We start from the raw sequence: 20,158 nt of genomic DNA, 5'->3' as shown, positions 1-20,158 counted from the left end.
TCCAAGTCGGACTCGTGAACCATACCTCCTTTGTAAATAGATGGCGAGAATCCGAGCATGCGCCCAATAGAACCCGTCTTGGTAAAATCAACATTGTGTTTGGTTTCCATTTCGCACTTTAAGGTATTATTGTTGGGTCTTAAGATAAAATCCATCGAGTCGTTTGGTTGGTTAATATATTTCTGCAAATACCTATTGATCTCTTCAATTTCATATGCTCCACTTGGAATTGTAATCTCTTGTTCCTTTGCATCGTTCGATGTATAATAAAATTTATTATTACCTTCGAATATATTTCGTATAGAATTGCATCCGTAAAATCCCACCAATCCCAAGCCATATTGGAAACTCGAGTCAAGCTCTATTGGTGGGAAATACGTAGTACTGAGCACGTTTCCTACACCCGTTAGCGTGAACGTTCGAGACATGATTGATAGGTAGAAATGAAAACTAGCGTTTTAGATGTAAATTATTTATTATACAGAAAGTTTAAACACAAGTGTCCACATATAAACGTGTTATAGTTTTGCTCTCTATCATAATTATAAACAATCTTACAACCTTTTAAGTATTTAACTATTTCATTTGGAGGGCCTAAGTCTCCAAAACTATCATAGTAAACCGCTTTCCTGCCGCGTTTCTTGTAAGCAACCCAATGAGTACCTCTTCCCTGGCTATCATCCAGGTTCACAATAGCGCATTCGTTAAAATGGGGCTTTTGAGGTAATGTGTTGCGCATGAATACTCCTCTAAAGAACGGTACATTTTTAGCGTATTTATGCAGATCGAAATTGGTTAATGCTTTCCGCGGCAAGTTTAGTCGTTTTTTGGAAAAGGTTTCAAATATAAGGCGTAACCCTTCTTATATGGCTTAAGGTAGAGTGCTCCACCGCTTTTATTGCCCAACGCTACAGCCTCCATTGTGGCATTATGACGTTGACTCTCTTCCAATTGCTTCTTAGCTGCAGATGCTTCGTTAACCGCTTTAGCTATCCCACTTGCTCCACCGGCTAGTGCACCGGCAGCCGAAAGGCCCGCAAATAGCGGTATAAGGAAAGGAAGAAAGCCGCCAATTTTAGGTATAGGAATAACTCTCGGCACTCGCACCTTCTTTTTACCGCCCGCTACTTTAACCGCTTTCTTTGCCGCGGCCAAACTCACATCGACAAGTTTCTTTATGCTTGCATCTTTCATCCGCCTTATTGAATTTCGAGCATGCGATAGAACTCCTCCTCTAAACGAGCAACTCTTATGCTTCATTTTTCTTTCTTTCTTCTTGCGTTGCGCAACTCCCATTCCTAGCTTCCTTTTAACTTTCATCGCGGCGGCTACGGCTAAAGCGGCAGTTTTTTCTCCAAAACTCGAATCTTTCGATTTTACGCGACTCCAAGCTTGGTTTTGAAGGTCCTTGTCAGCTTTATGGCGATGCTCTAAGTCTTTGAATTGACCGTACGCGATATCGTGTTGTTTACATGCAGCATCCAACGGATTTATTCCAGAATCACCGCGAGCTAAACGCTGTTCCAACTTTGTTCCAGGGCCGCAGTACTGATATCCGGGAATATGAAGTTCTACTGGTAATTTGTTTATTAAAGTGTTAATCAACCCCTTTCTTACTCGGTGATTAGCCATGAACTGTTAGTATAACTAGAACCAGCGACTAATAATGATGTTTATAAAGCAGCCTCAACATTTAAACGTAGATAATCACGATTTTCTAAAATCAGAAGTAGTGGGGAGGCATGGGCCTTTATTTCCAGCATCAATTAGAGCAGTGATCTGCGGTCCTTCGGGGTGCGGAAAGACAAATGTCATGATTAGTTTATTGGAAGCACCGCACGGCCTTTCGTTTGAAAACGTGTATGTATACTCAAAGTCGCTAGAGCAGCCAAAGTACAAGTACCTGGAGCAAATACTTACACCTATCAAGGGTATTGAGTACAATGCTTTTAGCGATAAGGCTGACGTAATCACTCTCGAAGAGATTAATAAGAATTCGATAATGATCTTTGATGACGTGGCCTGTCTAAATCAAGACGTAATTAGAGATTACTTCTGCAGAGGACGACATTCCGGGGTGGACTCATTCTATCTTTGTCAAACATATTCAAAGATACCGAAACAATTAATACGCGATAATGTTAACGTTATTGTTCTATTCAAACAAGACTATTTAAATTTAAAACATGTGTATGACGAGCACGTTGGTACAGATATGACCTTTGATCAGTTTAAATTAATGTGTTCAAAGTGTTGGGTGGATAAGTATAATTTTATCTGTATAGTGAAAGACTTTGACTACGGTAGATATCGAAAAGGGTTCGACTGCTATATTAGATTATAATCTGATTTAATAGAACCGGTCCAACAGCTATCCAACGGCTTTGCCCATCAGGTCCACCAGCTTTTCTAACTGGTCCATCAGCTTTGCCAACTGGTCCATCAGCTTTGCCAACTGGTCCATTAGCTTTGTCAACTGGTCTATCAGCTTTGCCAACTGGTCCATCTGCTTTGCCAACTGGTCCAACAGCTATCAATTGGCTTTGCTATCCGGTCCAACAGCTATTTGAACCGGTACCAGTTTGAAAATCTGTTAGTCGATTCTGTGTAGGCCATAAAAATGAACGCAAGAGATAAAACGATAAAGCAGAAATTGACGAAGACCCGCAATGCTATCAAGCGTAAGCTTGAAGTGCTAAAAAGAGGCGAGCTTGAAACTCAACGCTTGGTTGAAACAACATATAAGCCAATAGTAGAACCACTTAAAAAGATAGCTAAGCAAGAACCCAAGATACCTAAATTGATACCGAAAGTTGAACATAAAATCGAATATGAATCTACCCCAATTCAAGAAGAAGAACAGTTCCGAACACCACAGCGCTCTGAAAATGGACCGATCACAGCAGCTGCTAAACGACTTAATTTTATCGAAACTGATGAGATTAGTAACATAGCGTATGATAACGGGAAAGAAGGTGAAGATGAGGACACTACTGAAACGATTAACTTATCACAATTACTCGACACTGAAGACGCCGCTCAACAATTTCTAAATCAGTATCATGTTTTGCCGCGCCAATATATCGAACGAATGATTAAAGATACCAAAGGCGACATTGATCACTTTTATGGTCTTCGATATGATGCCAATTTCGATCAGTGGGCTATTGGAGACTCTAAAGTGACATTTGACGGACCGAATTTAATAATAAAGGATAAAATTTACAACGGTACTCCAGGGTTGTATGAATTGCTTGTACTGAAAAAGCCTCAAGAATTTTCTTCCAAGGATGGACGAGTGTATAAGGAAATTTTAGATGTCACTAATGGCTACCGAAGGAATTACGATCCAGGTCATCAGATTGTGGGTACCAAGTCGCATAAATATCGCAATATCCTTAAACCACTACTATCGGAGCACTATGGAACGGGTATGAAAGAGGTAAACAATACAGTTAAAGAGTACGTGTAATGGAATACGCCCCACGAATTAGTCGAACGTCTTAGATTGCTGCATGCATCGAGAGTAGCCGGTCACACCGGTCACAACAATGAAATCTCAAGTATTGAGGAGGAGCTCAGAGAAGAAGGCATAATAGTTTAGTGTAACAATGAGCGTTGACAAGTTTGGACGTCATTCATCATCAAGAAATAGGATTCGCAGTGATCAGGAGACAACAGGTGAATGTGCAAAAGTTAATTTGAAATTAACCGGTGATGGGGACTATAATATGCAAAATAAGAGGATTCGTAACGTTATCGACCCGTATTGGGGTAGCGATGTTGCCACCAAACAATATGTGGATAGGTGTATTAGCGAGCTGCATGCTAAGTACACAATGAATCGGTATAACATGGAGAGTAATCGTTTAAGACACGTAGCAGATCCGGTGGAACATGATGAAGCAGTAACCAGCGGTTTTCTCGCAGTGCGTCTAAATACAATTATGTCAATCTTAGACGGGCATAAAAATTATTTGGAGGAGTTAGAAAAGGAAATAAACAAACACCATAGAACTAGGCTAGGTTTCGATTAGCCTCCGAGTTAAGTGTAAGATGTCAAAGCTTGAGGTTGTCGAAGAGCTACATAAGCCCGCTCGCAAAAATTTTCCTCGAAAACGAACCATTATTAAACATCGCGATGATTTATGGCAAGCGGATTTAGCCGAATTCATACAGTACTCTAAAGAGAACCGGGGAAATAAATACATGCTGACGGTAATAGACTGCTATTCGAAGTATCTTTGGACACGACCTTTAAAATCAAAGCATGCCGGTGAAGTGTGTAAGGCTATGACATCTATTTTGAAAGAAGGAAGAGTGCCAGTCAATTTACAAACTGATCAAGGAAAGGAATTCTATAATAAGGAGTTTGCAAAGTTAACGGAAACGCATGCGATAAATCATTACTCTACGTATAGTGTGAAAAAGGCCGCTGTAGTTGAGAGGACGATAAGAACGTTGAAAAACGCCTTATACAAGGCATTTAGTCTTCAAGGAAAATATAAGTGGATCCATGTGCTACCGGAAATAACTTCGAAATATAACAATACAAGGCATTCCACGATTAAAATGAAACCCAAGGATGTAACCTCTAAAACATATTTACCCATGTTCCACAACATAAAATTAATGGGGCCCGCGAAATTTAAAATTGGTGACTACGTTCGGATCTCGAAGTATAAATCCGTATTTTCAAAAGGCTATACTCCGAACTTTTCCACAGAATTATTTAAAATTACAAAAGTGAAGGTTGGCAATCCCGCTACATATCTATTAGAGGATTTACTATCCAAACCGATAATGGGTCAATTCTACGCAGAAGAATTACAGAAAACCGCTCATCGGGATATCTTTCTCATTGAGAAAGTTTTGAGGCGCAAAGGAGACCAGCTCTACGTTCGATGGCTTGGGATGGACAAATCGCATGACTCTTGGATTAAAAAATTAGATTTTGTATAACTGCTATTTATATATTTTCATATACATGTTTCTTTTACAATAAATAAACAAAATATAATATTATATAATCAACTATAAATATAAACATCCATTCGATATATTTTCTTATCCTAAATCCATTTCAGCGGGAATACTATAATGTCCCCAAGGCAACGTATCAATACCATTTGAGGTTAAATACCTCTTATCGTCCTTATTACTTAAGGCAACTTTATTTTGCTCCATACTATATACATGGTGATTCTTTGATACGATGCTGCTTTGGGCGACACTTTTAGTAATCCCGCTCCTTAAACATTCTAAATAATCATCAAAAGTTAATCTATTTTTTACAATATAATTTCTAACGCCTTTTAATTTCATTACATCCTTATCACTATCCTTAATTTTAAAACTATACATTTTAGAAGCCAAAGCCACCCAATCGGTTATGATTCTACCGCCCAATTCATCCTTCATCATTCCTAAAACTTTACCATTACATCTTGGAATGTTATAGATGTTATTTTCAGAATAATCAGACGTATCGAATCGAGAAATATTTGCGCGTATCAAATCGTATGCATCATCACATAACATCTCATACACTAAACTATCGGTATCCATGTACAACAATTTCAAACGGTCGTCGCTAAATTGATGCTGCATAAAGTTATAATGAAAATCGTACATTCTAGTTTTAGAAATCTCCAAAATTGCCATCCCAACATATAGCGGCTTATTAAACAAAATTTCGGTTTTTGATAACTCGATAGCTAGTAATTCATCATCGAAGATTTCCCTGCTATGAAAATTGGGCTGAGATATGTAGTAATTGGCTCCGTACCTTCCGCTCCACCGAGTAACGAGTTTAATAATGCGATGGTTCCGCACATTCTCCATCGTTTTTCCAAAATTAGCGTTATTTAATAATTTATAGAGATTCTTTTCGAAGGGGTTAGCGGCTTGTGCTCGCAACCGTGCATTCAAGTCTATATACGGTTTTAACCAACAAGACTGGTTGAAAGTTATCGCGCGATGAACTTTTTCAAGCACAAGACCTGCTTGAAGACATTGTTTTAAATTTCGGTAGTGAATTACGTATCTAGTCTTTGGATGCAAAGTTGCGAGCAACTTCTTATTTTTACTACCCGGCGGAGTGCCATGTTCAACGCAAAACGGAATTGATTTATGCCGATCGTGCAAATGCTGAGGATATGATAAATCCACTTCTAAAATAAGACCTTCATCCGCATTATCGGATATATTCAATATCGCTTCAGGAGTTAATGACTTTAATTTAGACTCGCTAAGCCACTTAAAGTTGTTTAGAGGTAAACATTGGCTTTGAGCCCAACCATATAAATTAACCATATCCATATACATGATATGAGTAGAGGGTTTACTAGGATCAAAATTCTTTTCATCCAAATATTGATGGTTAGCCTTGCTGTATTTTGTACAACATTGCGTTATGCCTCCTCTTATACCTTTTTCAACAAACAGCATCATATCTACATCCGTGAGCAACTCGAGTTTAACCTTGGTATAATTAAGCATACATTGCCACGTGTATCCGGGCGCTGTGTAAAAGAATGCTGGATCAAGTTTATGCGTTGTTATGCATTTTTCTCTAAAGTTGGTGAATACATCAGCAAGTAAAAGCACATCGCTCATTAGATAAAGATCGCTATATTGACCTAAATTTTGAATATCAAATTTACGCCAAACGTTTCGAGCATGGGAATATTCTTGATCTGAAATATGAGATTGCTTCAGCTTGCTGTAAAATTTTGTCTTTTCCGGTAAATCTTTTTCCATAAATTTATCCCAACTACACATATATTCATACGGATATACACCCTTTTTAGTTAAAAGTTTCAGCTGTTCGTCATTTAAATGGCTTAACGTGCTGCGCAAAATTTTGAAATCGTCAAACTTTAAATAGGACGCTAGATTATCTAATGATTCGCTCATGAAACGATATGAATCTACGAATCTGAATTCGACATCCGCATTTTCCATTTTCTTAGTAAACGAAATGTATCTTTCTTTATTCTTAGGTAACAGCTTGACTTTACCCGGAATAGCTTGCGCAATATCCTTTATAATGAAGTGACTGTCGTATCCACTAAAATTATGGAAAAATACGGGTATCATATGGGGCACTTTATAACGTAGATTACACGACTGGTGAGTGCTGCCGCGAAAACGCCCCGTAAAGTGACAATGATCGCGTACTTTAACGTGGGTCTCTAAAAAGGGCTCTTCGCAGATGTGACAATGAGTGGATGCATTATATCCTAACATTTGCAGATCACTTAACTGTTCCATTTGTACTGGATTGATAAAATATTGTTGTAAATTGTTTGAAATTTCCTCCAGTTCACTGGTAAACCAATTAATACATTGCTCGCCCCTTTGCAGTCGGAACCTCGACAATGAATTGTCAAAGGTGCAATGTAGATAATATGCAATGCTACATACGTCATGCTGCTTATATTTCACGGTGTTTTGCGTCTCATCATCCTGAAAATCTTTCACCAAACATTCTAAATCACAATAAACGATGAAAGGGGAGGTTTGTTTGAATTCGTGATTCTTGAAATATACACGTGAACCGGGCTTTGGCATGTTTATCTTACACTTATTAACTAACTTACAATCTAACTCATGAACCCTAAGTTTATCTATTGAATTAAAATAGTGGAGACACCTATCGCAAATATGCAATTTTCTACAATTTTTCGTCAACTGTGAACGTACCAATCTCAACAAATCTTTGATCCAGCAAAAATGAAATCGAACTGATTCGTCGACCTCATCATTATTGAGAACGGTATCATTACTTTCAATATCCTTTTCGATTTCATAGTTCTGCTGGATCATAAGTACATTTACGTGATTAGCTTTCTTTTCATCGGTTAAATAAATGGGAACGGTGGCATAATCGGATTTTGTTTTCCTAATAAGGCCGTAAATATTAATGGATAAATTTGGATTTTGTTTTAAAAATTTTGGTAACTGATCTAAAGACATGGGGAAACTAATACCATCAAAATTTAAAATTTGCGCATAATATGGATATGATGATACGCGATCGCTATCTCGAGCAGGGGGGAAAAGGGCTGATGACAACGCCCACCCAAAACACGCCTCATCATTATTTTTAACATTGATGACCGCTTTTTTAGCTTTAATTTCTTTCGGTAATTCTATAAACGATGACGCATGCAACAATGTCACGCTGTTTACGTTCACAGTTAACGAAATTATCTTGGATAGTGCCCAACCACTATCTTGCTCCTCGAATTGCATTAATCGATCCATCAGATAGTCTACTACGTTACTATTAAATAATTGTTTTAAGCTAGCCTCATTTAAATCCCCGGATAAGATATTAAAATTCTTTGTTAAAAAACTAAATTCCCTACATGCTAATACTTCATTATTTTTATTTATCGCGGGTTTTACAAATTCCGCGCAAAACTCAAAATTTGTTTTTAGCGGACTATTATATCTAGGAAATATACCTCTAATCTTACTAATAAATAACTTACAACTATCATGAAAAAATGGCCCTAAAGTCTTATGTCCTAGGTTAACAAGAATCCCGGTACTCACACGTGTCTTGAATGCGGTCGCTAGATCCCTCCATTCCACCAAGGGTCTTCTAGCCAAGGAGGAGCCGGCTATAGATTTCCCCAGTTGACCAATAAGCACCTTGTAACGTTCCATTTTTCCAGCCATAGCTGCAAGGTGCCGTTTATCTCCAACCGATATCGAACCCGCTAGCGAGGATTTAATTTGCCTAAGATTGGCATCGATTATGTTGGTGATTTTCGGGATCTTGCTGACATCGCCGAGATTATAGTTTTTGTAGAAATGTTCAATAACTTCAAGCGTGCTATTTACATTATCGATGGTATTAGCCATTTTTCCTAAATCGATATAATTAAAATATGCAAATAATCTGAAAACACTTGCCTGATATTTGAGGCTTGAAACTGGAGAAGATACAAAGCGCACTGAAGCTTGTTATAGAAACCAATCAAGTTATAATTTGCTCACACATACCTTTAGATGCTTTTATATAGGAGTTGAAATTACGGAGGGGGTATAATCCTTATCGCCAAGAACCTTGATGACCATAAGAAAAAACAAATAACGAAACCAGAAAATTACAAAAGCAGGCTTAATACATTTATTCGTATTATTGTTACAATACCAATTTAATTGCCTATTGTTATTAATTCTACTTTCGGCGTATCGTTCTTGAGAAAACCATTTAACACGACGCCCATCCTCAAATTGTTCAATTGATCGATCACGTTTTCTTCCATTTCTTTAACCATCCGCTGCGGTAGGAAAATTGAAGCATTACCCGCTATTTCGCACACTATCCCTCGTCCATATTGGGTTGATATTGCTTTGATTTTTTCTATTTCGTATATTTTTCCCACTTCCATGTCTCGAACTTTAATAACGGTTCTTTCAACGGCATTTCCAATCGCGTTAATTCGTTGCAAGGATTTATTTAGATCCATTATTGTTACTCGAATACAATTTTGATACTATCTATAATAATATAAGTGAGATTCTTATATACTCGCGCGGTATCCTTTGAAAACTAATCACCAGGAAATGAAAACCATGATCAAATACACCGCAATCAGCATCATTAAACATATACTCGCGCGGCATCCTTTGAAAACTAATCACCAGGAAATGAAAACCATGAACAAATACACCGCAATCAGCATCATTAAACGAAAAAAAACAAAAAAAAAAACGTTAAAGGCGGAAATTATTATCAAAAGAGATCGTAATGAAAACCGCGGCAGGAAACCATAAACCCACCATTATTCCAGCACCATGATGAAAAATACCGCAATCAGCATCATTAAACGAAAAAACGTTAAAGGCGAATGATTGTAGCAGTTCCTTTGACGAGGTGATTGGTACCTATCTTGCGATTCTTGTTGTATTTGTGCACTCATCTCGATATAAATCGATTTCTTACTTTCTTATTGCTTTTATACCTTCTCTTAAAACTACTTTGGAGGGGATTAAAAGAAATCCATCATGCGCAGTGAATCTTAAAGGTATAGGTATAAAACTGAGAACGAGGTATGCTAAAAATTATTGCGTTAAATCCTCATATCGAACGCTAATGGATCGAATACTTGCCAACATCGCTCAGCGAGAGGCTCAAAAGGAGTCTAATTATATCGAGACGAAGAGCGAATTGTTAAGTTTAAGTGTAGAGGAATTATTGAAAATATGGATCAAGATCCCCAAGGTGTTGCAAAGAGACTGTGAATTACGTAATCGAATACGATGTACAAAACATTGGAACCAGCCGTGGCAGCGCACTCACATCGATGGACCCGCTCCGCTAATGATTTATTGTAATGATTGTATTTCGTCAAAGCATATTCGAAAACCAATGTCATATTAGAATGTAATATTAGAATAATGCGTCTAAAAATAAAGCATAAAGAAGATAAGATTTTTCGCACACGATTTAAGCGTCTTATCATAGCTGCTATAAATAAACACTATTGCGAGATTGCAGCTTCCCATCCTAATTATAATAACAAACAACTAAATTTCGCGCGCTGTTACTAAAGAAAATATGGATCAAGATCCCCAACGTATTGCAAAGAGACTGTGAATTGCGTCTAAAAATAAAAATAAAGCATAAAGAAGATAAGCTCATTTCCTTTCTAGTTAGCAATATGAATAATTATTTTTCGCACACGAGCGTCGTACGTATTATTTTATCATTTTAACGCGCTTCCCCGCCAAATAGCCCCTAGCCCCTAGCCCCTAGCCCCTATCGGCGACACACCCCCGCGTTATACCCTTCTACAACTCGCAAACATCTCAACGCTCTCCGTAGCGTTGTGTGGCTTGTGAGCTTATACGGCCTACTAGGGGCATCTACCGCTCCTACTGCTACCCCATACGATTTACCCTCTACGCCCCTGCAATCGCGCTCCACCCACATTCTAACAATACTTGAACTGCTAAACGTTCATATCTCAAAGCCTCGCTTAGCTCAGATGGTTAAGGCGGCAGATTCGTAATTCACGTATCGTGGGTTCGATTCCCAACGCAGATTGAAAAAAAAAAATTTTTGTCTATAGCAATCACGTGACCGATGAGGCGGGTCCAAAATAACATCCAAGATGCATAGGGGGGCGTGCTCGTCTCTGATTGGCTGTGACGTCACGAGCTCGTCTCTGATTGGTGTGACGTCACTTCCTGCGCCAGAACATACATAGGTATTGGTGTGACGTCACTTCCTGCGCCAGAACATACATTGGTCATCTACTTACTATGTAAATTATAGGTATTGTCGTCATGTTTAATTAACTTTTGGGCGTTGAGTGTAATCTTTCGTTAATATCTATACTACACAGAAATGTTGTCATTTTGGAGGAATTGTAAATTCGCCATGTTTGAGGTATTTTTGTATGTAGAATACGAAAAACGCTAATTTTTGAAGAGGTTATATTAACTGGTTTGTCTACTAAATTGAAATGCTGGGCATACCCTTCCATGTTAAATGTGGATACACTTTAATAAAACCACTTTTAGAAGCACATACAGTGTAAACTTGAACGCCCTAGGACAGAAGAACGTCGTAGAGAGGATTACATTTTGCATCTGGCAAAGATCGCCTTTTCCGTGTCGATCACCGAGAGGGAAAACCCGGGGAATCTCTCGCATCTTCCATAGACCGATTCTTTCGTATGGACCGCCGATTAATTAGGAACGCCTTTTTCGTATCAGCCAGTGACTAGCTCGACCGCCTTATCGCTCGAATGGGGAAGGGATACTTTGAGCATCTTTCATAGACCGCCTCTTTGTTATCGACCGCCGATTAACTTTGTCTGTCACTGTCACTAGCGTGCGAAACGGTTTAAGATTTCTAAAATCTAATCTTAGAGCATAGTTACCGTTGTCTTGGCCTACACCAAAAATCCCATGCGTAGTTCTTAATTCAATTGTAACGATTTTACGATCAACCGTCTAACACCAACTATATAAGTGCGTCGACGCAATAGTTTTTGCCAATTAAGTAAATTTGAAAAGGGGCGAATAATAAGGATGCGAGAGTCAATATTTGGACAGAAAAATGCAGACACCAACATTGTAGAGGACCGGAGAAGTTCGCAGAACTAGTAACCGTAAAAATCGCATAATTAATGGTGCCCCCTGGTCTGCTGGCCCCTACAGGACAACTCTGTTTGAAACCAATTTACCGGAGAATAAGGTCTTCAATGCTAACAACCACGCCTTATCTTGTAGTTAACAAAAGACATAAGGAGGCGCTTCCTAAAGGACTTATGGTTTGGGATGCCATGTCATATGAAAGTAGGTCTCGTCTAGTATTTTTGGAAAGAAACATAAACGCACAGGGTTGCGATATGATAGGAAGAAGGCTGGGTAGATTGTCTGCTTCGCCGATAGATCTGCAGCACATTCGCGATGAGATTCGGTACTTCTATATGGCACCAAGGCATAGATCACCTCATTCCAAGCATGCATGGCAGAGTAGTGCATTACCTTACGAGGATTATGGACTCATACAGTTGTCAGGAAACTTTACTTTAATCAATTGTCTATAAGTACTTTTATTACCAAAAAATTAATAACAAATTTTTACGTTTAATGATTTTTAATTATCAGTTAATAATGTAAGAAACCTTGCTAGATACACAAGGTACTTATTAATTAGCTCGTAGTTGACATTGTCTGATTAAGATGATAAGGCGATATACAAAAAACGGTGTTAATGAGGGAAATAGGCCCAATTTCGAAACATGCGCGCCATACTTTTCGCGACGATTTACCTTAGCGCCCTTTCGTTCATCGATTTCACTAACGATACTCGAATTGTGATTATTGGTGCTGGAGCGGCGGGAATTGCTGCTGCATCACGATTATATAAAAACGGCTTTACAAACATCAAAATTTTGGAAGCGAGTAATCGGATTGGCGGCCGGATTCACAGCGTGCAATTAGGCGAACACTTTATCGATTTGGGTGCGGAATGGTGTCATGGAGAGAATTTAGTATACGAAATGGTGAAGAACCTACAAATGTTGACCGATGATGCATCTTCGTCGCTGGTGTACCATTCGCGATTGAAACGTATGGATGTCGAATTTTTACCAAAATTATACAAGATATATGACTTCGGTTTTAAAGGCAACCATTCGAAGGATAAAAGTATGGGCGACCTTTTTACTGAGAAGTGAGTACAAACGAGAAATGTCCTTTCTTATTTAGCTGATTTCAGGTATTAAAAGATCTTGCTTGGGAGAGCAAAGAGGAACTGGCGCTAGTGGAGGAATGCCTAGATTTGCTTCAGAGGCACGTGGAAACAGTTTTCGCTGTGTTTTCTTGGTTGAAACTGGCACATAAAAGTGATTTGAAGCCAACTGAAGGAAACAACTACCTCGGTTGGAATGGATTGGGTTATAAAACCATTCTAGAGATTTTGATGGGGGATGCTCCCGTTCAAGATAGTATCTTCTTAAATAAAAGAGTTGGTCGAATTTATTTAACCCCACGCAAGGCTCGAGTGAAATGCACAGACGGAAGTTCCCACATCGCCGATCACGTAATTTGGACACCGTCACTTGGTGTACTAAAACGTCATTACAGTACACTATTCCGCCCAAAACTGTCCAAAAGGAAGATTCGGTCAATTCAATCTTTGGGTTATGACGCTATTGCGAAAATTTTCTTACATTTCCCTCACAAATGGTGGAATGCTGATTTTGGCGGTGCAGAATTCGTATGGAACAAGGAAGATTTGCAGAATTCTGCACACGAATTTCCAGAGGGACCTAAACTAGTTAGTCATCTAAATCGACCAATGAATGTGAATCTGATTTCTTGTAGGGTAACCTATCATGGACGACACGAATTTTGAGTATCTTTCCAAATCAAAAGAATCCTAACGTTCTTTCGGCGTGGTACAGCGGGGAATTGGTGCCGGAAATTGAAAAATTAACCGATGACACAATCATAGATGGTCTTATGCACATATTGCCTCAATTCCTAGCAGACGAGTACCCCAACATAACCCGTCCCGATAGGATATTAAGGTAATTAAAATTAATAAAGAAGGGTGCCTTATCTCATGGTTGTCTAGGAAGAGTTGGTATGCTGATCCCCATTTTTACGGAACGTACTCATTTGAAAGTGTAGAATCCCAAAAGCTTGGTGAATCTCAGGCCGCTGTACTATCGGAACCAATTGTCACAAAGACGGGGAAGTCGATCCTTTTGTTTGCAGGAGAAGCAACCAGTCAATTTTATTTTTCGACTGTTCACGGCGCAATAGAGACAGGATTTCGAGAAGCAGATCGAATCATTAATTTATATAAATGAATTTATCCAGGCTATAGATTCCCAGTTTTGTCACAATCGGTAGTGAAAATATAATAACGCAAAAGATGCAAAAAAAATAACGGAACGAGCTTTAACTACGAACCGAAGTCAAAAGATGTAAAAACATTTCAACACCACTGCGCCACACGGACCGGCTACCGGTAATTATACTTACCTAATTGACCGGGTTAAAATTTCTTAATTCAAAAGACCAGTAATACGACCTACTTTTCTTGCAATCACCGGTCAAGTACCGTACTCGTTTAATCCTGGTTTGCAGAGGGACGTTTCCAATGAATGGTGAGTTTACAGTAGAGTTGTCGCATCTTAATAAGGAGTCTGACCAACAATGGGTCAGGTTTAACTAGCTACTCCTTCGTTAAACTACCCAACCCCTTCATTGCATATTCTACTGAAAATGGGTTACCAATCTGGAGTATTGTTATTATAAGATTTGTCATGATTTTTGTAAAACAATAAGGTGTTATCCATATCTTTATTTATTTGTTACACAAGATATGAAGCTACATAAGATATTTAACATCGGGTGTGGTGGGGATTGTGGGGAAGTGAGTGTGCTGTATTAGCGTTGTTTGGCAACGGAAAAATAATAAACAATTTTGAGTTTTCATATATAGTCCAGTCAAATAAGAAAAAATAAAAACATTAATCGGTAAAGATCTGAATTTTGGTACACATGTTCATTAGTGTTCCCCATTGGACATACTAAAAGTCCCCGTCAAAATCTGTTGCGCTCGAGGCACCATCTTGGAAAAAAGGAGCACTTGTTCAGATTCTTGACTATATATCGGCAACAATTATTGATACGGAAAAATAGCTCAGATAAAAAATATAGTTTATTAAATTGCCCATAAAAAATCATATTAACATTTTTTTGTATGTCCAATACTTTAGTTATAATCCGACATCGAATAGGGAATCAAGTATCCTGAGCTCTCGAAACAGTCGCGCATACATTTTTTTACAACTTTTTACAAATCATTAAATTTATTGAAAATTCTGCCAGTATTTCTTATATGTATATGCGAAGTCGTCGCACTCAAGCTTGGTATGAGACACGTTTAAAGGTTTCTCATAAAACTCTCTCTCTCTCTCCCTCTCTCTCAATAGAACTTTCATCTTCAATGTGAGCAGTTAAGCACTGAGTGTAGACTGGAAGCCTTCAGTGACCAAACAGGGTCAAGGAAATCGTGGACTCTCCTTCAACTCCACAGTTCGGGAGATTTTTCATATCCACGGAATTTCTGAACTTGCTGATTAATACGAAACGTGTGTTGCTGCGCCGCTGCAGCTGTAGTGGGTAACCGAAGGGGTAAAAGTGGTTAGATTCGGCTGACCCTTGTACGCGTATTTTCTGAAGGTCTGATAACGATGTCGGTTTAAATATCTCTCATTAGCAGGCACGTTATATGCAGAGAACGGCCTTCTCCAGCTTCAGAAATCATTTCGTGGCTCCAACAATTTAAATCATTTTCGCTTACCTTTTTGAAAATAACATGACGTCGTATCATGAAACATTTTGTCATTGCTAGAATGCTTTTACATTTTTTTCATTTTTTGGTGCTTTTACAGCTTTCGGTGTAGTCATAAAAAAGACGGCATCCTTCCTATAACCAAAGAGTAACCATACTCTTTACTATAACTACGATACGGGGCCTAAACGCGTTCTGACGCATTCAACGTGAGATTACAGCTAAAGTATTGGAGATACAAAAAAAACGTAAATACTCTTTTTTATAGGGAATTTAGTAAACTATATTTTTTATGTAAACTATTTCTTCGTATCAGTAATAGTTGCCGAGACATGGGCAAAAAACTGGAAAAGTGTACCGTTTTTCCAAGATGGCGTCTCGAGCGCAACAGATTTTGACAGGGACTTTTAGTATGTTCAATAGAAAGTCCCAATAAATGTGTATACCAAAATTCAGATCTTTACCGATTAATGTTTTTATTTGTCCAAAACTGCGCTAATTTGACTGGACTAATAGTATTGAAATTTTACAATCTTCTCCCTAATAAAAAGAAAGAATTAAATTTTCTACAGGGATAAAGTGCGTAGAAAAGAACAAATCACCGCCAAATATGGCTCCCTCCATACTCATGTTTAGGGAAAACCGCATGGCGATCTTAGATCTCGTTCGTTAGATATTAAGGGTGGATTGTTTTGGATCTATCCATATTTTCATCCACTGAAAAGTGGTTTAAATTTTAGATTTGTTATTAGGATTACAGATATTTTTTGCCTTATGTTGGTTTCTATCTGGCTGCATTTTTGTAAAGAATGTTTAATCGTAGCTTAATAATAATTATTTTTCGTCGACCTCTCGATAACAGCATAAATTACACCTTAGTTACGGGTGTAGTAATCAAGCTCATTAATGGTTAGAAACCATTATACGTTAGCAACCATTAATCGTTAGCAACAACTTGTACATAACAACCATTTTATTAAAGGGAAATGACATTTATATGTATAACAATTCACTTTCGGCAACAGCTGAGAACTTCCATCCACCTAACCATTTTAATCTCGGTTTTAATGTAGTGAGATCAGCAGCCAGTATGGTCGCCAACGATCTCAGCAAAGCATATCCTGTGTATATCTTCTCGGATAAGGTATTGTTAAGGTATTCAGTTACTTTACCTTCAACATTGAGTACGTCGACCACAGAGAGGAACTTTTCCATATCTTTAACTGTTAATACACGTACTTTAGTACAGTTGCAAAAGAATTACATTCTAATTTCACATACCTTTTCAAGGTAAAATGTCAACATGACATTTTCGGAAATATCTCCTTTCAAATTCATTGTATTCCATCAATTGCCGAACTGATCGAAACCGTTCCAATAAGTTTCTTTTGATTTGAGTGGATATAATGTTAAAATCGCCTCCGCAGCAGAGCAAGCAACATAATCTTCCACTGCGATTACGAGGACTGACGCACAGAATAAGACCTTCACAGAACAGAAACATAAATGGCGCTAAATTGTCACTGATTACAGCGTTTCCCGTGGTTGTACGGAGAACTATTTATCGCAGACTCAAATATTTTTTTGCAAAACCTGTAATTTTGCTCGTTACAGGAAATATTTTTACCGTCGATTTTATACGTACACATGGTTTTACACATGTCAATTTTGACTTTTGAAAGATTTAAAATATGAACAAGTTATGTGACCGTAAAAAGTGTTGTGTGGCGGATTGTAACAATAAAATATCAAAAAGGCATCGTTTCCCACATTTTGAAACAGATTGTTTTGTGCATGAAACGCGAAGAGGATTGAAATGTGCTATTATTTCTTTCCTATTTATGCAAGGTAAGTAACAGGTACAAATTGAGGCAGAATTATTACCAACTGTACCTATAGGCGCAAAAGGGTGTAGACTTGAGTTTTATGTATAGATGTAGATACTTATATTGTAATTCGTTTTAGATAATTCAACAACTTCCACCCTCGCTTCTCAAGTAACCAGTAAGCACCAGGATCAAGTTAACATTTGTTGTCAAAAACTTGTGTGACAATTTGCTGAAACGGTTTTATTACCTCTTGGAACAAATAATTTAGTTCTCAAGATATTTTTTAACAAAAATATGTAGTCCAAACAGCAATTAAAACCAAATATTTCGTAGGACAACTCGTTACGTAAGGATCTTTTTGCAAAGTGTTAACTTCTACAAAGCGTAAGTTGCACTTACTTACTTCTGAGTTTTATATGTAATTTGTAAACATGTAATTTAAGATGTCTGTGTTAAATAATGTAATGTGATTGTATCTAAATACACTTGCAATTTAACAACTGTGTATTCTTTATCTATATTTGTGATTTAGATCGAATTGGGGAAATTACTTCATGGATTTAGAAGCTGGTCACCAGATGGCGCTACTCTGATTTTGATGCTTTAGTTCACAGTACACCCACCAGGGTCCGCCAATATACCATACAAATTTGTAACATTGCTGTTTCTATTCTGAGAAGGCCGTATTCTGTGGGTACAGCATTAAACAACATATTACTATAGCAACGACAATAGCTGTAATTTAGTGAAAAATCGTAGCTCATAATCTCTTTTGTAATTTCTCGTAGTTGATTTTAAAATAACCTACCCCAGTGAGGTCGACGAAAAAATGTTGTATGTAATTCATGTATAAATCGGCGATTATTGGTTCGTTCGAATTTAGTCCACTCGCTGCGCTCGTGGACTAAACATCTCACTCACCAATAAAACGCCTCATTTATACACTCATTGCATAAATAACTATTACCTAATTCAACATACGTTTTAACGTTTGGTTTCCTTGGAGATAGCAGGTAATTAGCCATTTCAGGTTCTGAAGGAAGTTGAAATACAAATCTAAACCTTTCTTTCTTCTAATGATGCATTCAAGTAAAGAAAACTACGTGCTCGGCGTCTGTGATAAGTTCTTAGAAGGTAACAGAGCAATATTGTTAATCGATGAGCATTTATTTCCTTCCATTCTCTGAAAGCCAAGCGTCAGACCAAACTTCGTTATTGGTTTTAGTTCGCTAAAACAAAGGAACTCCACCCTACGTCTTCGCCTGGAGAGGTAAACATGTCACAAAAGGAGCATGATAAACCCCAATCACTTACACTAATTAGGCGTACATCTGCTTTCTTGTGCTTTAACTTCGTGAAATAAAGTGTTTAAATATTTTATGAATCTCGAGCAATAAAAGACTGCAAAAGTTTTATTATTGATGATCTTTTTTCGAAAATTTATTGCGTACGGCATAAAATCGGACGACTTTATATACCATCGTAATAAAATACAGATGCGGAAAATATACTAATAAATTTCATGAAAAGTACTCTACTCCTGTACTGTTATTTCAACTCATTATTTTAAATTGTAAATAATTTATCGCGGATGCCTTTTTTAGTGTAAAAAGTTGTGTGATCGTGGAGACTAAACTGTTATGGTCGTATTTTATTATTGAAGGGTACTTTAATGTTTCGTATAAATTTTAAATTATCTCGTTAGGAGACGGTCCGCTAGATGCTAACTGCCATTGAAGAGGTAGTTCAGTTTCCAAAGAAAAACACATGCCAAAGTTATTGCAAAACATTTATTTTGTTTGTGCAAAACCCATGTTACAGGTATCTATACTTTATATTTTATTGTCGCTTTAATGCAAACATTTATCACTCCACCCGTATATCTGAAATTTTTGCTACATTTATACAAGGTTGGTTTTTTTTTCATTTTCACTATGAGGATCTCGTAATCACGTTTTTAGATAAACCTGCATCCGTCACTCTTATGGAATGTTTGCTAGCAGAGGATGAGCCTGGTGTAGATATATAAAACTGACCGAAACAGGAGGAAATAAATTGGAATAAATTGAAAATGCACATCTGATCTCATCTTATCAAATTGAAAAGTAAAAGGCGATATAAACCACGCTAAGAAATTGAAAGAATAAATGGATTGTTAGATGAAGCTGTAGAAAGTTTATTTTTCATGGTAAACGCTAGTACATCAGACGAAATGGGTGAAGAAGAAAGTAACGACGTTAGTGTTTCATTAGTTTCAAATACACACTCCTTGGTCATTAACTCATTACCAATAATCATTTTGTTATTTTGGTTTATAATTTTTGTACTTGTTACGTTCACTTTGGAAGAAAGTAAAAAAATTAGCTTGAGATAAGCACACGGTAAGATCAGACAAAGTAGAGGTGGGTCGAGGTGTATATCGATGTTCTTGTACACTAGCAAAAATAAGCAAAAAAGTAAATGTAGTTATTGGTAACCGGAT

The 20,158-nt window shown here is 37.6% G+C and overlaps 2 protein-coding genes across 2 annotated transcripts; one reads left to right on the top strand and one right to left on the bottom strand.

Annotated features, from left to right (window-relative positions):
- Nucleotides 1-5,067: 5,067 nt before the first annotated feature.
- LOC116176202 lies at nucleotides 5,068-8,877 on the bottom strand. The gene has a single exon (XM_031494682.1). It carries the CDS (start codon nucleotides 8,875-8,877, stop codon nucleotides 5,068-5,070), a length of 3,810 nt encoding a protein of 1,269 aa, XP_031350542.1.
- Nucleotides 8,878-12,776: 3,899 nt separating this feature from the next.
- Nucleotides 12,777-14,783, top strand: LOC116176201 (spermine oxidase-like). Its single transcript, XM_031494681.1, has 4 exons — nucleotides 12,777-13,185; nucleotides 13,266-13,816; nucleotides 13,864-14,069; nucleotides 14,117-14,783. Exons 1-4 carry the CDS (start codon nucleotides 12,777-12,779, stop codon nucleotides 14,352-14,354), a joined length of 1,404 nt encoding a protein of 467 aa, XP_031350541.1. The 3' UTR covers nucleotides 14,355-14,783.
- The last annotated feature ends 5,375 nt before the right edge of the window (nucleotides 14,784-20,158 follow it).

The sequence above is a fragment of the Photinus pyralis genome, unplaced genomic scaffold, assembly GCF_008802855.1.
Source record: "Photinus pyralis isolate 1611_PpyrPB1 unplaced genomic scaffold, Ppyr1.3 Ppyr1.4_LG7, whole genome shotgun sequence".
NCBI lineage: Eukaryota > Metazoa > Arthropoda > Insecta > Coleoptera > Lampyridae > Photinus > Photinus pyralis.
Note: the sequence above shows the minus strand (reverse complement) of the source record. Positions and strands in the feature narration are given on the sequence as shown.